General features: G+C 36.2%; 2 protein-coding genes across 2 annotated transcripts; both read right to left on the bottom strand.

Moving 5' to 3' along the window:
* Positions 1-4,583: 4,583 nt before the first annotated feature.
* Positions 4,584-5,372, bottom strand: LOC113736075 (uncharacterized). Its single transcript, XM_027263018.2, has one exon. The coding sequence runs from the start codon at positions 5,370-5,372 to the stop codon at positions 4,584-4,586; it is 789 nt and encodes a 262-aa protein (XP_027118819.2).
* Positions 5,373-6,265: 893 nt separating this feature from the next.
* On the bottom strand, positions 6,266-19,299 carry LOC113734433 (uncharacterized). Its single transcript, XM_027260978.2, has 18 exons — positions 18,797-19,299; positions 17,806-17,916; positions 17,620-17,676; positions 17,375-17,451; positions 17,182-17,281; positions 15,914-15,987; positions 14,970-15,070; positions 14,791-14,894; positions 14,599-14,652; positions 14,446-14,501; positions 14,300-14,338; positions 12,146-12,287; positions 11,756-11,940; positions 11,117-11,184; positions 10,889-10,961; positions 10,052-10,113; positions 7,170-8,484; positions 6,266-6,788 (listed from the first exon to the last, which is right to left on the bottom strand). The coding sequence occupies exons 1-18, from the start codon at positions 18,875-18,877 to the stop codon at positions 6,524-6,526; spliced, it is 2,964 nt and encodes a 987-aa protein (XP_027116779.2). The 5' UTR covers positions 18,878-19,299; the 3' UTR covers positions 6,266-6,523.
* Between the last annotated feature and the right edge of the window lie 3,052 nt (positions 19,300-22,351).

The raw sequence follows: 22,351 nt of genomic DNA, 5'->3' as shown, positions 1-22,351 counted from the left end.
CCTGAAAATGTATTGAAATACATTATTGTTTTCAAATGATATGCTACAAATTGCATGCTTCCCTTTAGTTTGTAGAAGTAGATCCAGGATGTTAATTGATGTATGATACCAATATTAAAAGTTCATATACAATCACATTTGAGTACATAAAATAAAGGTGTAGATTTTCATGAGGTCTGCCTTGATTTGAATAGCATTTATTCTAGTAATAAAGAGTTCGTACCTGGTGTAAGTTCTGTCTTGCCTTTACTTCGTCTGGATTGGATATTTTAATATCAATGATTACAGCCTTTCTGATAATAAACATTGGAAAAAATTTACCCACTTCATTAATTGTTTATTATTACATATTTTAACAGAAAAATCATACGTATATTCTGTCTTGGAGATTAATACTTGCTATTTCAAGCATCGGACTAGCAGTCTGATATACGCATTAGAACGTCTACGTGTTTTTTTTTCACCTTTCATTCTATCTCTACGTCCTTTCCATCCGTAACTATTAGACATAAGATTCGAATTTTAGAGCTAGCAGCAAAATAGACATAGAGTCCTCCCTTACACCACTATATTCGCATTTTCTTTTTTCCCATTTCCTCCTTTGATTTTTGTTGGCATATGGAATCATCAAATTGTTTATCCTCTCCACTCAAAACTTATTTATGAGAGCCCATATCATGATGGCTTTTAAATAACAAGAATGTTAGGATATTGTTAGCAAAAATTATAACATAAAAAAGGCAGATTAATCTTTCCTACACACAGACAGGTATGAATTCATACCTGTCACATCATTTCAATTTAAATTTAAATGCCAAACTTTATATGTATGGTATATATGTAAACTTGCAAGTGTATACACTAACAGTGTATAAAAAGATTTATCAAAAAAATAAATAAAACCCTACTATTCTAAGATAGAGAATGGTCTCTTTATGTAATAATTTTTTTTTTCCTTTTTTGGCTCAATAAATGTCGTATGAATATGATGGATTCTATCCTCGAAATTTGTTATCTGGTTATTGGATGATTTGATTTAGATTGAGAATTGGATTTGTGGATGTAATAGGTTCAATTTTTAAATGTTAGGGACGAATTTGTTCCGTTTTAACAGTGAAGGATGAAAAGCATCATATTTCTTGCGAAATATAAAGGATGAAATATGTCATTTTCCCTTTTTTTTTTTTCCTTTAACGAATAGCTAATGAGGTCCTATAATGACTCTCAAAGAGACTAAAACAGGCAACATGAAAGAAATAAAATTTGGGTTCGAGATTTATTTGTTCATAACCGCAATTAAACTAACTGTTAAAGTGTGACTTCATTTTTTAAACCAAATAGCATTCCTAGGTGTCCGCTGTCGGCCCCTGCTCAGCCATACTTGTCGTCAACAAATATAATAAACGGGAAAAGGTCTTGTGGAGCCTAGTTTTCCAAACATCAGACTGTAGAATACACGGCCCTAAAGGAGTCCACATTCATTTCCTTGATCCATGTTTTTTTTTTTTTTTTGTATATATATATATATATTTTTTTTTTTTTTTCCCTAATTATCACATCAGCACCGATTTAAACTTTTAACCCCAAAGCTTCCTTAAGTCATGGTTCATTCTATTTGATGGATGGTCGAGCTGGATTCAAGATCTACCTTTATTAGTTCTTACATTTTTTAGTAAAAGGATTCATGCAATAAGCTGTAGAGTTTTATTTATGTTGCCCTAAGATAAGATGTTACATACTACTTTTTACAAACTGGCAGAATTTATGGAGCTGCTTGTTAGTGATAATATTGAGCATGTTCATTAACAGATTTATGGAGCTGCTTGTTAGTGAATTTGTTTGGACAAAAATAATTTGGTTTGCAAAATTTATTCTCACATATCCCAATTACCTTTTTATCTTTCCAATTACCTTTTTATCTCACATACATCACATCACAAAAAATATTACAGTAAATATCTCAAATAAATCATCCAAATAAACTCTTATCCAAACAAACTCAGTGTCTTCTTGATTAGTGTCTTTTTTGTGAATGAACTTCATCTCCTGGTCTTCATTTTCTGCTGAAAATTTTGAGTTTCAAGTGAATGATAACTATAGACAGACGTTTGTCTCTTAAGTTAAGTTGGTCGAGATAGTAGAGTTGGCGTCACGTCACACCTTCCTATCAACCCGAATTCAAACCTCTTTTGAAACATCTGTCTGTCACACAAAACTTGTCTAGTGCGTCTTATCCCTCCGTGTGATTGACGGGTTATTGCATTAGGCAGAGTTTATTCAGTGCGCGCTCTCAGATAGCGACTGCAGGTCTGCTTATAAAAAAAAAAAAAAGAAGATGAAGAAGAACTATAGACAGATGGACCTGCTTGGTTCTAGAGAGGTTACTGTCAGTCGGACACCAGAAAAACTAACTAACTGATATGTTGGAGTCAGAGAATGTTGGTCCAAAGTGGTTGGGTTTTTTCTCATGTTATGTCTCGGACAGTGGTGATTTCAGCAAGCTTCTTGTTGTCTATAATGTAAAAGTAGGGCAACTTTTCTTGGGTTTTTGGATCCAAGATAAAGGCTTTCCGCTTTACCATACTAAATAATCAATAGAAGTCCCTTGTGTTTCCTTCAATTAGTTATTGGAAGACCTTCAGAGAATAGAAGTTGTGTAATTGAAACCTTTCTTTGCCTAATTACGTTGACGGCCTAGTCTAATTGTTTGTTGAATTGCACATTAATCCTAATCTCCCTCCTTTGGTGTGTGTGTGTGTGTATATATATATATATATATATATCTCAATTATTCAATCAGATCACCTCCTCTTTCTCTCTAAGATGTTAGAGAGAAGACAATTAAGGATCATGCTCAATCAATTAATGGTCAAATTTGGATGGAGTATTCTCATTTTTCTTTAATTAGTTAGAAGGAGAGTCGTTGCTCAGAAAGTAATCCACTTTACTAGGAATATGTTTTAATTTATTGAACTCTTTTATTAGAGAATTTCTAAGAATACGGAATAGCACTTACTTAAACATAGAGCTTAGACCAGCTTTAGTCTTTTCCTTCTGTTTTCATTTCGTCCATGATCAGTCAAGAAAAAATGCAACTTTTTAAGTTTCTAGCTAAAATTTGTAATGCCAGAAAGTTTGAACATTTTATCAACGAATCTATTCCGGGACATGGCTTCTCTTCTACTTAATATGAGTTGCTGCTTCTTATTTATCCTGGTGTAGATCCTTTTTTTTTTTTTTTAATGTTCTTATTTATTTTCTTTAAAAATAGTTGAAATTTTATTATGTAGTACAGGTAATGGAACAGATTTGAATATAAAAGGTTCTTCTTGAACTCCTCTCTCTCTCTCTCTCTCTCGCTTAATATTGTAAGAAACAAACGTATGTTAAGTGGTTAAAGTTGAAACTCCAAAAATTAAAAGTTTTGGATTTTGATCCCCTTGTCCCTTTCTTAGATGTAGCAATTCTCGACGCGATCCGAAAACACAATTCGAACATAACACAAAATTAGCGGGTATAGATTTACTCTTCACGAGGTCGGTTCAAAATCAGGTCACACCCAAATGACCCGTTAGACAAACAAGTCCAAATCAAGTCAACCTGGATTGACCCGTCTGACTCGTTTAATATGTAATTTTATAATTTAATCAAAAAATTAGAGGTAAAAAGTAAATAAAAGAAAAACTAACTAAGACTTTAAATTAGGATTACGAGAACGGAATCATGAATATTATGTGAAAACAAGGTATTTTATTTGTGAAGGTGTCGTAAATTTGGTTTTGTTCATGATTTTTTCTTTGTACAAAAAGGAAAACCAAAAAAGTACTATGAGATTGGACTATAATTTTATATATTTTTATGAAAACTCCATTATAAAAAAAAATCCACCATACTATCGAAGTGAGAAGGTGTAAAAAAAAAAGAATAAAGTTAAGCAAACAGGTTATTCAACTCGGGTTCGGGTAACCCGCGAAATTTACAAGTAGTGTTCGGTTCAAAAAAGTTGAGTCATTTAAATTTCCAGTCGTGTTCGAATTGACGTGTTATTTAAGATATCTGAGTCTCAATCCGACCCACCAATCCACGACCCGACCTGATTGCCATCTCTACCTTTTCTCGTTTCTTAAATTCCACTCCTAGGAAAAATGATGGGCATCATTTGGAAGACTTCTTCTAGGCGTTACATTTCTTGCACAATAAGTCGATTAAAATTGTTTTTGCTGTAGGTTATACAGCCTCCAGCTAGATTTAAAAGGGTGAGTAGGTAACATTCTCCATGGAAACTATCCTTTGTGATAGGATAAGCCAAGTCGTAGTACTAGTTTGGGAGCTTGCCTTAGGCTTGTCTTTTTCAACCCCTTTTACTGGCGGCATATACACATTATCGTACAAAATTTCATCCAATAACTGTAGTCGAATCAATCTTGATCCTTGTTCGATTAAATTCACATTTGAATCGAACCAAATTATCGATTCAAGCTCAATTCATTCACCCCATCTAAATCCAAAAAAAAAAAAAAATCATGAGTTAATAACTTTTATTAAATAATGAAACTAATGAAATGTTTTATCAACAACCCAATTCAAAATCTTCTCCTGTTAACTGCTTTCTTCAAGAATGCTTCACGTCCTGGAAATACACTACTACTTTTAGTTTTAATAATATCCACCCTGCGATCTTCATCAACCTCCTCTTGATCTCCATCTAATTTATTCTTACTTGAATTGCCAAAATTACCCTTATCATCAACTTTAATGCCATTTCTCTCCCCATTTTTCCTCCTCCTCAGCTTCAACTTCTCCCGCCTCTCCTTCCTCCTTCCTTTGACAGGCCCACTCTCCCCCGCCTTGGGCTTCACAATCTCCAACCCACCGTCTCTCATAACCCTAGGCCCAGAGTCTGACACCCTCGGTATCCTTCCCCCTTTCGACGTCCCGAGTAGCCTGAAATCAACCTTGGCCCAGCCCAGCTTATCCTCATTATCCCATCCAAACCTTTCGCTTATCTCAACCAAATCCGACACAGCACTCTTCTGCTGAAGCTGAACACTTTTCGAGCTCAAAACGTCGCCGTTCAGCACCTTCTGGGCAAACTCCCATTCTATCCTGTCTTTGTAAACTGGGTCTTCAAGAACTTCATCAGCAAGCTTAGCCCACTCTTCAAAGTCACGTGCCCTCAAGTTTTTGGAGACCCATTTGAGGTAATTTGAAGGAAGGGTCCCTACCATTTTGCCCTTGTACTTCCCAAAGTCAATGACTCTGTCACGTGCCGGGATTGCATTCCTGGGTTTTGGGATTTCCGGGTTTCTGTAGAGGAATGAAATGGTGGAGTTGAGCGGGTTTGGTGAGGACTGAAGAGACCAGAGATACATGTGTTGTGGGTTTAGCAGAAGAGGATGTGGATATGGTTTTTTCGGTTTGTTTTGCGTGTTGTTTTGTATAGCAACTGCCCGGGTCCAATTTATACCGGTGTATTGTGCACTCGTTTGGTCTGATAATGATTTAATTCTCGTCGGTTCTCCGATGTCTCGATCGAGCCTTTTAAAATAGGCTAGAGAAGGAGTAAAGGCAATGTTATCGATTAATTTTTAAAAAAATTTACCCGAGTGCCGTAATAAAACTGATAGGTATTTCATGAAACGACAAGAACTCAGTACAATTGTATTTTGTGCAGTTCCATTCAGTCGTTATACATATTTAAATTGTTAGGCACAAATAAATTGTAATGTTGCATTAGTATACGTCAAATACTTATTCATGCACGTCACTTGTATCTCGGATGCAATAACCTAATGTAATTTGTATACCAAGTAATCTAAAAAGTACAACAATCACATGGAAAACTTATCAGACTCCAACTGCACTGCTTCAACTCTCTGTAGAGCCAGAAGTGCAACATATCGGACTCGGAGGATAATTTGGAACAATGGTAATTAAGCCAAACATTATAGTACTGTTTTCATGAATGAGCTCAAAATTCTGTTTGAGTTTAGCTCGAGTATTACCCAAGTGAAGTTTGAAGTGAATTTTCACCCAATCGAGCTCTAAATGTTTGGTTTATGCACATTTGAAATTTTAAGTTCATGGAGCCAAGTTCATATATAGTCATCCATTTTTGGTTCAATTCTTTGATGAACTTAAAAATTCTAACTCGAAGACTAGATTACAGCTCATTAAGCATATAGCCTAGACCATTGGGCAGCGCCTATAGAAAAAGATCAAAACAGATGAGGAACAGAGTCAAAAAAGAGTCCTGGAAAATCTCTTACAGAACGACAAGAAATTATTGCTATATAGAACGTTAACTAGGCCAAAACTAGGACTCTATTTTAATAGAGTACATGCACGGTCCTTCCAGTTTTTTATTGCCATGGCCCGTAGGGCAGAAGTTTTCCACAAACCTCCCTCAGCTATATTCTTGCTGCTGAAAAAAGAGGATCGGAGGAACCATCCAACTACAAAGAATTAATGAATGAACACCATTTTAGCAGTAACATTACATTCCTCACAAAGTGAAAGTCAGTCAGCATGCACAATGAAAGACCGAGTTCTTGAAGCACTTGGCCTTGTGTGCTATCTTCTTGACGCCACTTTCACTGCGAGAGGAAAGTGTGCTATTATGGTAGGGTATGTTGATTCTATCCATAATGTTCATCACTGGAGCTTCAAGAGTAGTCTTAGTCGAAGACATTGCCCTCTGGATGCCCCAAATTGAAAGTGGCCTCATGTACAGGAGAGACCTGAAGTGCCCATCTATTGACCAACCCTCTGGAGTCTGAAATGCATATCTGCGTAAAGAAAAACAGGAGCAGAATGGTTGATGAGGAGATAGCCAAACAGGGATGAAAAATGTAAACAGAATAGACTCTAGATGTATTTCTTGAGAAAGAACAAGAATAATATGGCAGGCATGTGTGTACTACAGACAAATAGATCCCAGGGATAGTGCCGCTGTCACAGCGGCGTATATATGAGTACGACACAAGGGTGATTAAATCATGTTTTCATCCCAGATAAGGATCCTCGAAAACCCAGTACATATGCTTCGTAACTGCTACCGTCGTTTGCAAGATTATTGCTTCAAAGAGCTTCAAGGGGTGAGGCAGGAAAGATGATCTATCAACTTGCACATGAGAAAATAATGAACTGATTATGCAAATATAACTTACCCATGGCCCTCTTCTGACCAGCCTGCCAGGAATATGCCTTCAGCTGTCGTAAAACCCTGCTCCACCATTCCAGCAAGAATCATGTTGGCAGCCACTGAATAGGTGACTCCAGTCCATATTTCACGGGACTGCATGCAGGTCTCATCTATCTTTCCATTTGGATACATTCCATTTACTGCACCCATCCTACCTCCTCGATTTTTCATCACATTGAAATCATATACTTTTTGGAGGGCACTCTGGATCTTAACTTTATCAAAAAGATCAGGCAAGCCTGAAGATGCTGTATACCACTGTCCTGCCAATTGATCAGCTTGGATTGACTTGCTGTTACTGCTAGAACCACTATCATAATTAAAGTAGGAGCCGTTCCACAATTTTTCTTCAAAGACTGCCTTTGCTTTTACAAATTTGCTTTTGCATCGTTCAGCAAAGGCTCTGTCACCAAGCTGAACAGCCATTGCTGCTGCAGCTTGAAGTGCAGCAAGCCATAAACCACCACAGTAAGCACTTATTCCATGGACTGTCCAAGTATCATATGTTTGATCTGGGAATCCATCATTTTCAATGAGGCCATCATGGTCCCGATCAAACTGTTCCATATATTCCATTGCAGCGCGAACAGAAGGCCATACATCAGCTGCAAAGGAAAAATCTCCTGTGGCAGCAAAATCTCTATAAACCTGAAGCACAAACTTAGGATTCAGATCCTTCCACCTACTAGTATCATGTATATTGTAAGCATTCATTTCATGCCATGGATCATGAGTTCCAAGATCATGAGGAACAGCCCCTTTGACCTTCCGGATACCGCAATTTCCCTCTGCTAGAAACTTCACCTTCCTCTTATCTTCACATAATACCGCTTTTGCAAATTCACGCTGAATGCTGAGCTCAATCTTCGGAAACAGCTCAAGCAAGGCAAAAGATGCATAGAAGTGCACGTCATATGTGTTCCACATGATATATTCTACACCTTCCAAGTACAGAAACCTACCAACATCATCGGTATCGTTCTCCAGCAATTTACTAGAGGAAGTTGTAAAACGGCTTTCAAATCTTCTTCGGAAAAGTGTTGATTCGTCTTTTTCATCAGAGTTGTTAGAAGCTCTTTCATTACTAACTTTCAAACTTTTCACACCATCATCTTGTGAATTAACATACATCATATCAACATGAGTATTGACGACAGTCTGGTTGTTTTCCATGTCTTGGTTATGATTTTCTTGTGTTTTACTCACTGTGACTTCCTTGATCTTTACTGGCACTGCCTCATTCTGAACTTCCCACGAGTCCTCAGTTGGCAAGCTAGAATCTGAGTGGGAAAACAACATAAAAGCGAAGCATTTCAGGTCGGGATGTAATATCTTCAATTCCAAGCAACAAAGGTAAAATAACTCCCATTCTCTTCTGCTTCCCATCATTAGAAGCCAAAATAACCTATAATGCTGCTTCTGATTTCAGCCAGTTTGCCATGCAAAGAGCTAGCAGGGCATAAGAGTATTTGACAATAGAAGAAAGGGTATGTCTAACAAGTGCCCACCGGGCACTTGATAAAGAGTAGTTCAGATGTTAAATTTTTGGAAAAGTAAATGTTAACAAGAGAAGTACAAATACAAGGGAGAGTAATAATTGTTGATGTGTGCATTAGCATGGCAGGTATGGTGTGACTTATGTGTGCTAACGAGTGCCCAATGAGCACCTGTTAGAAAACCCCTAGAAGAAAATAGCTTTCTTCAAATCAAAAACTAAGATCAGGTGTTCTCAGTTAAGGACAAGGCACAACATCAGTAGGCGCCTTTAATTTCAGAAACCCAACCCAGATGTATTACATCAATATGCATCCACCAAATACCCCAAACTATACACTTTCAAATTTGCAAAAAATGATGACTAATCTTCGGTTCAGATACCCAAAGTATTATCATGCAATGCAACTCTTCTCAGATTCCTAATTAGTTGAACTCAAATATTACTTAACTCTCTGATGCATTGTCTGGTCTTGCAGTGCACTCATTCCCATTACGAGAATGAAATGACGCCCCAGCTTGACTCGAGACCAAGACTCCTTACAACTTGCACCAATAGCAGCCTTATTAGGTCAGGGGCAGTTTCTCCCAGAAAATTTTCTACGGTAAATAATACAATACTTATTGAGCTCTTTCTCTCCTTTTCAACAAGATATATGTTTACAGTCGATCTATCACGGGAAACAAGCTGAATTTCTAACAAGTTTCAAACATAATACGATACAACAGGATGTCAAAGACAATGCTTATTGAGCAGTATTGGCTTAACATTTACACATTCACCAACTTATCAGCAACTCACTCACCCACCCACCCCCCCCCCCCCCCCAAAAAAAAGTACGAAACAAAGGAAAAAGAAAGAAGAAAAGAAAAAAAGAAAATTGAAAAGGCAAAACAAAGCCGGGGGAGAGGTAATAATTTAAGATTGGTATACGCTGAGACTGCTCCATTAAACAAAGGCAACCAAGCACCATCATTCATTCATGTGTCCCATCACCCCAACGTAAGAGCACAGGAAAACATCATCAGACAAGAAGACTAGAAGAAGAGCTGAAAACTCAAAATGAAACAATATATGTTTGAGCCAACAGGAATAACATTCAAGAGTGGTCCATAAATGCACTCAAAGGGCGTTTAAATTGATCCATTCACCACAAAGGAATCCCCATAAGCTCAGAGGGCCCTAATTGCCAAACCAGAAATTCTCTCCTTCAAACAAGCACAAAACCACCATATCACAAATTCTTAATCTGTAATTCAGTTTGTCCTATCATGTAGCAGTTTGGAAGTAGCAATTCCAATAATGTTGGAAAAAATACATCAGAAGCACGTAACCAAGGAATAGAAAAGTACCAATCCAAACTGTCCCTCCGGAAACCAAAAAATATAGCTCGTTGAACAATGTAAATTTGTACCTGTAAAGCACCAAATAAATGATTTTTCACAACATTATCTAAGGCAACAGGAGAAACTCTTCAACCCCCCCCCCACCCCCCCACACTCCCCCAAAAAAAAACCCAAATAAAAAAAAGGAAGGAAGGAAAGAATCCCAAATAGAAGCAACACAAAAATGAAAAGGTAAAGCCACTCCAAAGCATTAAGAAGTTATTAATGTAGTAGAAATACATGGGGAAACAAGAACTTCTTTCCCAGTCATACTTTACCAATTTTCTTCTCTTTTTTGTATTTTTTTTGGTTGGTGGGACAGGTGTGGGGTGGGTACATATACAGACCCCCTCCTGAGGCTAAAGTCAAACTCCTCAAAAAGTTGAAAGCAAAAGATAAAAGCCACTTCACAGCAACAAGAGGTTAAACTGGGGAAAATACAAGGAGAAACAAAAATTATTTCGCACCTACATTCACACTTGCCAAAACGCTATTTTTTTAAGTTTTTTTGGGTAGGGTGTGGGTGGGGAGGCCACAACATGTCCATCAACACTCTCCAAAAGCCAGGAGTCAAACTCCTCAGGGGACCCTCCCTGGCCATGAGGGAGAACAATGTTGTGGCCCCTAAAATGACTGCCTCAGAAATGTGGTTCAGAAGAATATAGGCACCTAATAGATATGAACATGTCTTTTAAACCTCAAGAGACTTCAAACAGACATCTGTTAAATTAGCAAGAGTCAGGGTAGGACTCACTGAAGCAATTGGCAACACTTTAAGGAATAGCCAGTCCAACCATAACTTACCATTCTGGTAGCCTGTCATCCTTGAGGATTGGAGTTTGCCATCTTTCAATCTCTTCTTCCCATAGCTTATAATCTGACCACAAAAATGTAAAAACAACAAAAGTTAAAAATCCATTTCCACAAAATACAATCAAAGAAAAAGCATTGGTGAACGGGGTTTGACCACTTTGCCCTTTACTATTGCTAATAAGCTGAATTGCAAAAGAAGGTCCAGAAGGAGATATTTACTTGTCAGGGCATCATGGACCAAGTCTACCGCAGCCTTCTCAGAAGTGCCATAATATTTAGTGTACCTCCTGTAAACCAGGACAGAATTAAAAAACAAAAAAATCAAAAGACATGAGAAGATGTCAAAGCATTGGCAGATTCATCTCCAGAGAGTCCCTTCCTGCTACAGGCAGGAAATGGAAAAACAATCGCAAGTCAACCCATGTAAAGAAATTAGCACCACTAGTTTTTGGTTCACATAAATAGCAGACTAAGAGCAAAAGCAAAAGGCCCAAAAGATCATGTTGAAGAAGGCCAAAAAATGGATTTCTATACAGGTTAATTGAACACATCATAGCATTCTGGTGTTAATTTTCTAGATATCAATAAGAAATGAGATGACCAAATCATTTGATGTGCAGGACTTCTAGGTCATAACACCCAAGTTTAATAAACCATGCATGCGCTTTTCCATATATTCACATTTAATGGCTGAGATAAAAAAAAATGATCTGTAGTATATTAAATTAGCTCAGATTCATGATAAAAACAGAGTTTCATTAAGGAATGAACTGCAATGGTGACATAAAAAATCGGTGGACAAAGAGTTACAGAGCTTCAGAAACACATGTCAAATCAGCCAACTTCCTATGAGATTACCTATTATAAGATTTCCCTTTCATAAATTTAACTTTAGGGGATGACCAAGCAACAGCAAATGCAACAGTGCACTTTCCATGAGGTTCAACCCACGTTGAGGCAGAAACTGCAGCACAGTGCGTCTCACCAGGTGAAGATGGCATGCTTGGCCCTTTTGTAAAGTTCTCCCTGTCAAAATGCCCATCCTTGAGGTGGATAAGCATGAGATATTGATGAGAAAGATAATGACAGGAAAAAATGCAAAGGCTATAATCATAATAGAACAAGTAACTGAATTCTTGGGAAAATAAAATGTCACACCAGGTTGTGCAAACCAAAAATGATAGAAACTAATGCTGAACAGGCAATCAGCGAGAACTGTATAGTCACATAATTGAGAGCAATTTTTACCTCAACCATTTTACCCCACATATCCTTTGCTGTTACACAGCTTCCTTCAGTCAGGCCAAAACAGGGTAAAACTGACACGCTTACATTCTGAGTTTCAGATGCAGCAATGGCATAAGTAACTGGGGGGTTATCTTTTGTAGTCCTGCATCAAATGCATTGTGCAGAGAAGAGAAGCCACTGTTATGACATTGTGCTTTTGAAAGAATAATATCAAATAAGGACCAGCCATTGAACATGAAAGCTTCATGATTATCATAGAGATTACATTTCCTTATTTTTTACTATTGACACCAGGCTAAGATTTGCTGGAGCACTCAAAAAACATTTCATCGCCTTTCACGACCAAGGCCAAATTCCGCAGAGTACTAAAAAATTAATTCAGAAGATTTCTGGTCATGCAAAGCATTTGATGATGTTGCAAGAAATGTCACGGCACACAATATGAGATCTAGCTAGACTGTATTGTCTACTAAATAAAACATGACAGATACGTTCACAGGTCAACTTTTAGGGTATCAGAGGTACATCACTAAAATGTAGGAGTATAGGGATTACATGTAAATTAACTTTACAAAATTTAAAAGAACCATGAACATAATGCCAACTTCTTCTGTCCTTTAATGTTTCCGGCATCTTTATTGACCGTCTGTCTCTCTCTCTCTCTCTCACACACACACAGAGTGGCGAGGCCTGGACCAAAATATTTTTTTTTTTTTTTTTTTTGGGGGTGGGGGGTGGGGAGGGAGCGTTGGGGTTGTTGCCAATTACTTTCATATGGCAAAAATTTTCTTTTGCAATAAATAGCTGTACAAAAACTATAGGTAAACAGCAAAAATGGTCGTCAGTTCCGTTAAAACATAAAAAGTTTTATGACAATAACAATAATGAAACAACCGTAAGACAAATATTTCATGAGCAATAGAAGACTATAGGACTTAAACAAGGAACAAAAGAAAGCTTTTACATTTTTTTTTACATACCAGACGTTTTAAAATTCTCTTTTCTGTTTTCAACTACTACTTGGTTATTGTTTTGAATGTGCCATCATTTTTTATGTGATGACTGTAAACTTCGAGAACTTAGGAGGTAATTTCAAGGGAAAAAGAAAATTTTGGAAATTCAACAATACTAAAAACTTAAAAATTTTCAAAGCTAATTTTAAGAATTCTTCAACATTGAGGAGGGCCAATTGCCCAGCCTCACTTGAATACGGTCCCACCACTGTAACACCCCCCCCCCCCAAAAAACAAAAACACAAAAAAAAAAAAAAAACAAAAAAAGGGTCTAATGTGCTAGCACCACTGCCCTTGAGCATAAAAATTATCAATTTTCTAGAATTCAAGGTATAAAAATTCTTGGTCTTCATGCTCTTAAAATATTTGTTTTGGAGCCAATCATCCTATCAAGTATGAAACCTCACACAACAATCCCTCACGAAGAATCTCGCGTTTCTCTGACTACATCATATTGAGGACCAAAAACATCCACATGATTTAGACAATTAGCACAAGAAAAAGTATTGGACCCAGCTAATAAGAATTAACCTTGCCCCACATAATATAAAAGGGAAAAAATAAAAAAGATGATAGCAGTGTTATTTGAGCAAATATTTCAGGAAACGTACAAAGAACAAAAACCAATCAAGATTGGTGTTAACTGTGAAGTGACAGATAGATATCCTTAAATGTTGGTTAACATCTATGCTTATCTCAAATTGTCCAAAATAATCTGGCTGACAAATGATCAAACAAAAGCAACTCACCTAGGTATGATATGGTTTGCTTCTTCTTCCTATATATGCACCACCATCCAAATATAAGCATTATGCTACATCTGGCAAATAAATTCAAGCAGAATTCTTTTTCCCCCTTTTTTCTTCCTTTTTCGAATAACTTTCTGAAAGAAAAAGATATTGGATTCCTACTACTACAAATTAATAAACCCTGTTCAGCTATATTCATGATTTACCATCCTAAAGAACTGGCTTGCCCTCTTGGTCTTTAGAAAATTATCCTACCTGTCAGGTCACTCTTTTACATTTGTCTTTCAAAAATCTGAATCGACTCCAGCAGTTTCAAATAAAAAACTAAATCAGTCAAAAATATTATCTGCAAACCAACCGTCATATTAAGGTATTAAGGTTTGATGACTTGCCTGTGATTCAGGAGCACTCCAGAGACTCCATCTTCACCTCTGTGGAGGTTTTGTGGGGGGGAGAAGAAAAGAGGAAAAATAGTTACTAATCAAGAAAACAATGCAACAAAATGTAGATAATTTAATTCTCTATCATGAATACTCACATAAATGGCTCGTTCACATGATCTCCTGACATATGTGAGACACCTCCAATTGAATTCTGCAAAAACAGAAATGTGACTGAGTAATGTATGCAAAGTGTACAATTTACTAAACCTATTTTGCCATAATAAACTATAGCAAAAATACAAACTTACTGCCCATGTGAAAAGAAGACTGACTTTTGCCCTCTCCTTCCCTGTGTTAACCAACTACAAGATAAACAGGTGATAAACAGATAAGAAAATCACAAAATACTATCAATCTTTGAATAGCTTTAATAATATTACAATTATCCCGTCATATTTAATTTCCTCTCAAAAAATAATTATGAGCAAAAATTCGCTTACAGTGTAGACAAAAACAGCTGTAGGAAGACTGCTCTCCCTATAGTTATGAGGTATAAATGGTGATATCTGCCTGCAGGAGATTTTGAGTTCTGGATCTGGCTCACCTACACATTGGAATACCATTATGGCAAACTGCAAAGTTAATTCATGACATCAACTTGATAAGATGGAAAAAGTACCATCATAGATTGTCCACGCCCTTGGAAATAGTGCATGATAAGTGGAATGCTGGCCATCCAGATTCCATCCCCATGATGATATACCTTGATCACCAGATTTCCTGATACACACACAAGTGAATCGATATTCTGACCATTTTTAGTAAGTGAAAATGTTGATAAATGATTGCTTCAGCTAGGCTCAGACAAGAACATGGTAAGATTATTCAAGTAGCATATTGTCCTCTCAAGACTATTTTCTAATCCTAAAAAACTAGCATTTTAATTTTTCACTCTCTAGTAATGCAGGTTAGAAGGGAAGGAATTCTTATTACACAGACATCCCAGCCACACCTTGATCATGAGCACAAGAAAGATGTAATCAATTAAGCAGAGATATCTGACCAAGAACTGATAACCATGACTTTGCAAGCCTAGTTATGCTTCTGAGCCTTCCAAGTCAAGTTGTTTGCACCATAAACTACCAAATGCACTACTTATTACAATCTCAAATTTAGGTTCATTCCAAAGGCATGAAATAGGCAAGAACCTCTTCTGGAAATCCTATCATGCTCCCTGCCTGCTGGGAGTACTATCCCTCACAAAACTCTCTGTGTGCACACCTGTAATGCATATACATCATCTCTCTCCTCACCAGCACTCATCACATAAAAGCAATACACCCTCATTTTAACTTGATAACATGCAAGGAGGACTTTCTATTCTTCCTACACTTACTCTGTTGGATTTGAGAGAGTGAGAGAGTGAGTGAGTGCGAAATAAAAGCCTGAAGCACACTAACTACTTAGAAAAGTATCTGAATCTGTATTCAAAATAAGAGCACACATACACAACTAAAGAAAAGAATAGAGGATTGCAATTGATAGCAGAGTCAGATGAAACCAAAACCTTCACATTGTCAGAAATAAAAGTTAAATGTAAAATTTACATATATATTTCCTTACCCTAAACCTTCATGCTGTCCAGGGGCTAGAACAGATGCATACTTCTTATTCCCTCCATCTCGTGATATGAAAATCTGTTGGACCAGAAAAACCATTAGAAGATGAAGAACGCAATTACTAGTAAGGATAAGAAATATTACTAATTCATATATGGCGATTCAACCACATTTATAAACAAGGTTCTTTATCTGGGCATTCCACGATTGGCAATTTGCAGTTCACAAGCTTATTAGTAGGGAATAAAAAGCACAAATACATAAATTTCTTATAAAAGGGATTATGTACCATCTAGGGAATAATCAACATAAGCAATCATCAGCAAAACCATCTGAATCAGAAAACCTATCCCTGAACAGCACTTTTGGCCATTACTTATTTAAACAGCTGGATTTCTCCTATTGCTGAGTTTCTGCATTAACATCATGAAGCACAAACCAGTCTCAACGAAACTGGTTTAGTTCAAAAATATTAATGTGACTGGAAAAAGCTGATTCATCAAGTCCTATGAATAGAAAATCTCATAGGCAGGCTCTTGACCACAAAAATCTTTACCAAATGCAATTTTTTCCAATGACTAATATTTTCAACAGCTGCTAATATTCCATTTCTAATCCACTCTGTTCTGGGATTCTAGTGCAGGAAAATACCAACCCAACAGCTTGATACACATCCTTCCAACTCAGCCCTTTAAAAAGCAACCAAGATAACTGACAACTTCTTCTAAACTAATCCAACAGATGTGCAGCCCTTACATCCACATATGTACATCATAGATTCACAGACAGACTCGAGTCCCTCAGACACAAACACATCTATACTTCTCACATCACATGAAAATCACAACTTCCACAAATATCTGTCTGCTACTTCAAACTTCATTGTGATAGCAGGAATAATCCTCTAGTAATCCCTATGATGATCATATAATCTATTTTATACTGAATGCTCCTTTTCCTATGAGTAAAAACACAAATGTAATTTCGACATGATAAGCAAACAAACTTCTTACATGATATCTAAAAAGTCTCAACTTAGGCCTAAGGCCCAGGAAGATTAAGATTTGCCACAAAGATCTGTAAAACAGAAGGGTTTCTGCTGAATAGATTTTTAACCAGACAACCGTACAGTCCATAACAAAGGCTCCTAACAGATATTTAGCTTGCATACAAACAAACCTATAGAACAGTTAATTCAACATGAGTATCTGAATACAATGTACAATGTACATACAGGAAATAACATGATGAGTCTAAGGGGCAGAGATTTACTGAGAACTGATTTGCCATGATAGGAGAAGCCTCACATGCACCCGGAAGAAGTTGAAAATGCCTGAATTCACCACGAAAACCTCTAGATATGCTGCCACTTCTGTGGTCATTTTCAAGTTGACTTTCATCAGAAGCATATACATTATAGAAACACGCAAGGATTAGTTTTCTCCTTCTGGATCCCACAACTTACCCCATACCCCCAAGTGGAATACCATGTGATGCTGATGGTTTGCAACTTTCACGTGTAAAGGGATCAATTGGAGCTTTCTGCAAGAATAACAAGAAGATAAATCCCAAAACTTGAATTCCTACTAATGTTCATGCTGTTCAGATGTCCAAAAACTCTCCAGTTACTTAAACAAATTAAAAATCTATAACCTAAAACATTGATGTGACAAGTTATGATGTGACATTAGTAAAGGCTAAGAGAGTTACCCTTCCATGCGAGGCCTCTTCCCTTACATATGACCAAAGACGTATACCAAGTCTGATCTGAAGTCAATCCCAGCAAATGAAACAATAAGTACAAACAGTGGGAGGGCATGCCTCTGAATCGTATAAGACAAAATCAACTCATAGCCCTTGATCTAATAAATTTCTTGAACAGATTCATGTGGTTACCATTTTAATTGCTTCCACAAATGTAATACTGAATTCTCTAAGAATACTGGCATGGGTGTCCAATTTCCTTCTCCAAGCTTGTTCTGGTGGCCCAGCACTATCAAAATCAAACTGCGGCAAGAGAGCCAAAAAGCAATCACTACCTCCAGAATTAACAAGATGATGCTTAACAGGAAAATGTAGTCATTGCAGATGGAAACAGATCCTTCTCCCCAACTTTCCTCAACATAGAGAAAATAGAATAAAAAATATTGATCACGCGCAGGAAAGCTACAAATAATGCACCCAAGTTGATGCATAACAGAACATTTAATTTCCGCCTAGTCCCCACACCATACCATTGCAGCAAATTGTGGCAATAAAACACCAGGATGGTCAGAAAAATAGCATGGCATTGCTTTTGGTGTAGAAGGAAAACATACTTCAATATGAAGATTATGAACATGGCTTAATTTGAATTTAAAAAAAAAATTCTCAAACAGAAAAAAAAAAAAAAAAAAAAACCAGAAAGTTAAACCCAAATTTAACACCTTTAGATTGGATTTCATGCCAGTTCAAAGGCAGCTATATTACACTCTCTAGATAAATATATATTTGCAGATATGTGCACAATAACAAATGAATATGATTCCATGAAGCTGAGAATTCATCCCCAAATATTCAGATTTCAAGGAATCGTTACTGATTTGTTTCACCATTTTTCTTTTTCTTTTTTTGAGGTAAACCAATCCCAAAAGTAAATACACAGACACGGATAAAAATTAATTTCATCATGAAAACATTTGTGTAAAACAAGATATTCTCCCAGAAATCACATATTACTACTTTCTGATGCAACAACAATTACAAGATCACATTTTTCTGATAAGGCTGCTGAAAATACATCTACATACAGCAACTCTTGGATTAGTCAAGAGAAGAAAATAGTCAAAATGAAAGAACAAAGGGATCAAAATAGAGAAAAAGGAGAAAAAAGAGTAGTAAAACTTACCAACTGTAAAGTTGATCGATGGATGTATTCCTCTGGGGGCCATGAGTTTCTTCTACAATGAAATAAATTTCCACTCACCATTTCTACTAGTATTGCTTATCTTCCTATATATCGCTATCTATCAAACTTATCTGTCTATACATACAAGGCTCTACAAAAAAACTCAACTTTACTCTAGATTTCTAAATTTCTATCTAAACCAAGTGACCAAAAGTGCCTTTCAAGAAAAACCCAAGAGACACGATACTTCACTTCTTCTTCTAATCCTCCCAAAATCCAATCTTTAAGTTTAAGGCCACCCCTTCTAAACTTCTTCTCTTTGTTACTTCTGGTGCTTGAGCATATGAAAAGGGTTGTTCCTGCTAGTATTGGAAAGTGCAGTGGAGTTGAAAAAAGAGATGAAGATGAGGAGGAAAATCAAATCACAAAAATGGAATGTCAACAAATTTCGAGCCTACCAAACACACCGAAACATGGAGTCAAAAAATCCGGGGATTTGGGATTTTAACAAAATGAGGAAAAGGGTCTCTAAATATAGGAAAAAATAACAGGATTTTAATTGTGGGCTGGGATCGAAATTGAACTGCTAGAGCCTAGATGGAATTGGAAAAGGTGCTATTCAGACTATCCAACACCTGGAAAGAATGAGTCAGGAACTCCCTCGCGTAAACTTGCCAAGTGTTGGAATATTGCAAAATTTTATTCTCCACATATTTATATACTCAGTATTGGTATTTGTTCTCCTATTTAACTTGTCCTGCCTTCATAAATCAGCCTGTCTATTTTATACCATTCCATGTATGCAACTACGTATTATATTTCTCCGTGTGGGCAATGGCGTGAGCTGTGTGTGTGTGTGTGCGTGCGCGATGAAATGCGAGAGCGGACTGGGAGTGGGGGCCTGCTGGGACTGGGGGGGTATGTCATATATGGGCGGTCTTAGTGTGACAGTTTTGAATTGAATGCGCACGAGAAGAGAGGCTGCCTTTCGGTGCACCTGCAGCTTCAGCACTTCCGTGTTGCGTCTGCAAGAGCGTAGGAATCCAAAGGCGACAGTAGAGGAATAACTATCTCCAGAAATAGTTTGGATAGGAGGTTATTTAAAATAGTTAATGTAATAATTTTTTGTGATGTGACGTAATATATGTAAAATAAAAAATTAATTAAAAATTATGTTTTGAACAAAATTTGAAATCTTTTTTTGGCAAATCTTCTTGTCCAAACAAATTAATAAAAGCGAGAATAGACTTAAAAATTTTTAACTTGTGATGAAAATTGGAGCCGAAACAGTTTCAATTTATTCTCTTTTACTAACATTAAGTACGTCAGTTCTTCGTAATCATTAATGTCAGTTGTAGTGTGTGTAACGTAGATAATGTAGTATAATAGATGTAGATACTAAGATAACGAATATGAACATTAAAACAGTGACATGTAAAGATAAATTTTGTTACACAAGTATATCATGTATAATCCTATTCATTGAAAAAAAAAAAAAGTGTTAAATTCAAAAGGGTTTTGCATGAAATATTCGATTCATTGTGTAGAAGTGCAGCAAATTCTTTAAAATTCAAATTGCTTGAGATATTCAAATTATTGAATAGATGCACGTCATGGTACAAGTTTTCTCGTAGTTTCTGGACAAACGCTGCAGTGCTATATGACTGTTCTTTTGGTTTGCAATGGACTTGTCACTCGAGCACTTGAAAAGTTTTGCCTTCGAGATCCTTGTAGTCAATATTGAATATTCAAAACATTGCCTCTAGATTCATGTATTTTATGATTATTCACACAAATTAATTTATTTCGTATGTAAAGTCCAAGCTTACCAGATATTTTACTGTATAACATTAAAGTATGTATTTGTTGTATGAGAGGTAAAAGATTGATGTCACTAATAATTTTTGAAAAACGTAGCTTATTTCTTTTTAAAAAAAGAATTAGGTTATATGCATAAAAAATAAGATTAATTTTTTTACACTAACAATGACAACTATATAAATTTTGAATTTTAATTTTAATTTTTGCGTATGTATCATAAGTTCAACGATAATAATTGTTTGGATAGAGATTTATTAGCCAAAATTTATTTGCTTACATCATCATTATAATTTTCAATGCACCTTTTTATCTTTCCAATTATCTTTTTATCTCACAGACATCACATCACAAAAAGTGCTACAGTAAAAATATCTCAAATAATTTACAATCCAAACAGAGCCATTAATGTATACACTGTTCTTATATATAAAATTTGCTCTAAAAAATATGTGAAACTACTCATCCAGAAATTGTCAGGATTACAGTGATAAATTACTAAAGCTACTCAATTACGGAGATGAATAAGATGAACACGGACTCCAACTTTTGTATTTTGTTAATTAAACAACCTCTAGTTTGCCAAGACCCTTTTCCTTTACGAAAAATTTGACTATTGAAAAGGGTTGTGAGCGGCGGAGGAGGACCAATGGAGCCAGCCATGGAGGTCAAGAAACAAGAAATTACAACTATTAAAGGGGTCCAAGTGGGACAGATCCAATTAAGTTTGATGTTTCATGGCATCCATTTTGGACCAAATTAGGACACCGACGTTGTGTAAAGAAGAAATAAAAAAAGTGCTTGCCCTGCCCACGGGTTGGTCCCGAGGACTTTCCGTCTTCAATGGCGCTCTTGAAACAATAATGGAGGGGCTCCAGCTGCCGTTCTTTTACCTTTAGTTTGGCATTTATAGGCCAATAACAAATTATTTGTTCTTCACGCTCAAACTACCTAATTGAGCCAAAACTTGGTAGACCGGTTTTCAAAGATTTATTTATGTTCCAAATTGTGTCGCACCGTTTGATGAGATGATATTACGCAATTTGAATTATTGAATATTTAAAAATCGAGAGATGGCGCGATACAATTTGAATTATTGAATATTTAAAAATCGAGTCAATCTACGCGTGAGCCAGCTAACTAATTAGCCTCCTAGTTCAATTATAAAGGCTTCTCTCCCTCCTGTTTTTTGGCATTAAGTTTAGAGTTTCTTATAGACCAAAGAAAATAATAAATTATTCACATGGTGCATGTTGATTTTATTTTATTTTTTACTCTTATCTGTTTGGGATCGTGGTACTTCTGATAAAAAGTACTTTTTTTGTGTTAAAAATATTTTTGAGACGTTTGATAAATATCATCCTATAAAATTAGGAGTGAAATTTTGTGTATTAAAAGCACTTTTAGAAAAAAACTCAAATTTGTTACTTTTAAAATTTTAAAAAATAAAATATTAAATTTAATCATTTTATCCTATATTAGGAACTAAGTAAAAAGATAAATATATATATATATATATATTCTATAAATACTTATTGAACTATGTATCCCCCTTTTCCAATCCATTTCCTCTACCATCGCGAACCGCAATTAGATCCAAAAACTTGGGGAATACTTCTTGATTATTTCTACCAACTTAAAGCCCCCAATTCGATATATTTAAAAGCTCTTAAACACTTGATAAGTGTCTTTGTTAAAAGCTTTACTAGTAAAATACTTTTCAATAAGTTATCACAA

The sequence above is a fragment of the Coffea arabica genome, chromosome 3c, assembly GCF_036785885.1.
Source record: "Coffea arabica cultivar ET-39 chromosome 3c, Coffea Arabica ET-39 HiFi, whole genome shotgun sequence".
Classification (NCBI taxonomy): domain Eukaryota; kingdom Viridiplantae; phylum Streptophyta; class Magnoliopsida; order Gentianales; family Rubiaceae; genus Coffea; species Coffea arabica.
This window is presented reverse-complemented; position numbering and strand designations above follow the sequence as displayed.

Coding starts and splice junctions, on each gene's coding strand:
- LOC113736075 (XM_027263018.2), bottom strand. CDS start 5,372: ATGTATCTCTGGTCTCTTCAGTCCTCACCAAACCCGCTCAACTCCACC.
- LOC113734433 (XM_027260978.2), bottom strand. CDS start 18,877: ATGGTGAGTGGAAATTTATTTCATTGTAGAAGAAACTCATGGCCCCCA. Junction 14,895..14,969: donor GGCGTGGACAATCTATGATG/GTACTTTTTCCA, acceptor TCCAATGTGTAG/GTGAGCCAGATCCAGAACTC. Junction 11,185..11,755: donor AAAGGGAAATCTTATAATAG/GTAATCTCATAG, acceptor CCTGGTTTACAG/GAGGTACACTAAATATTATG.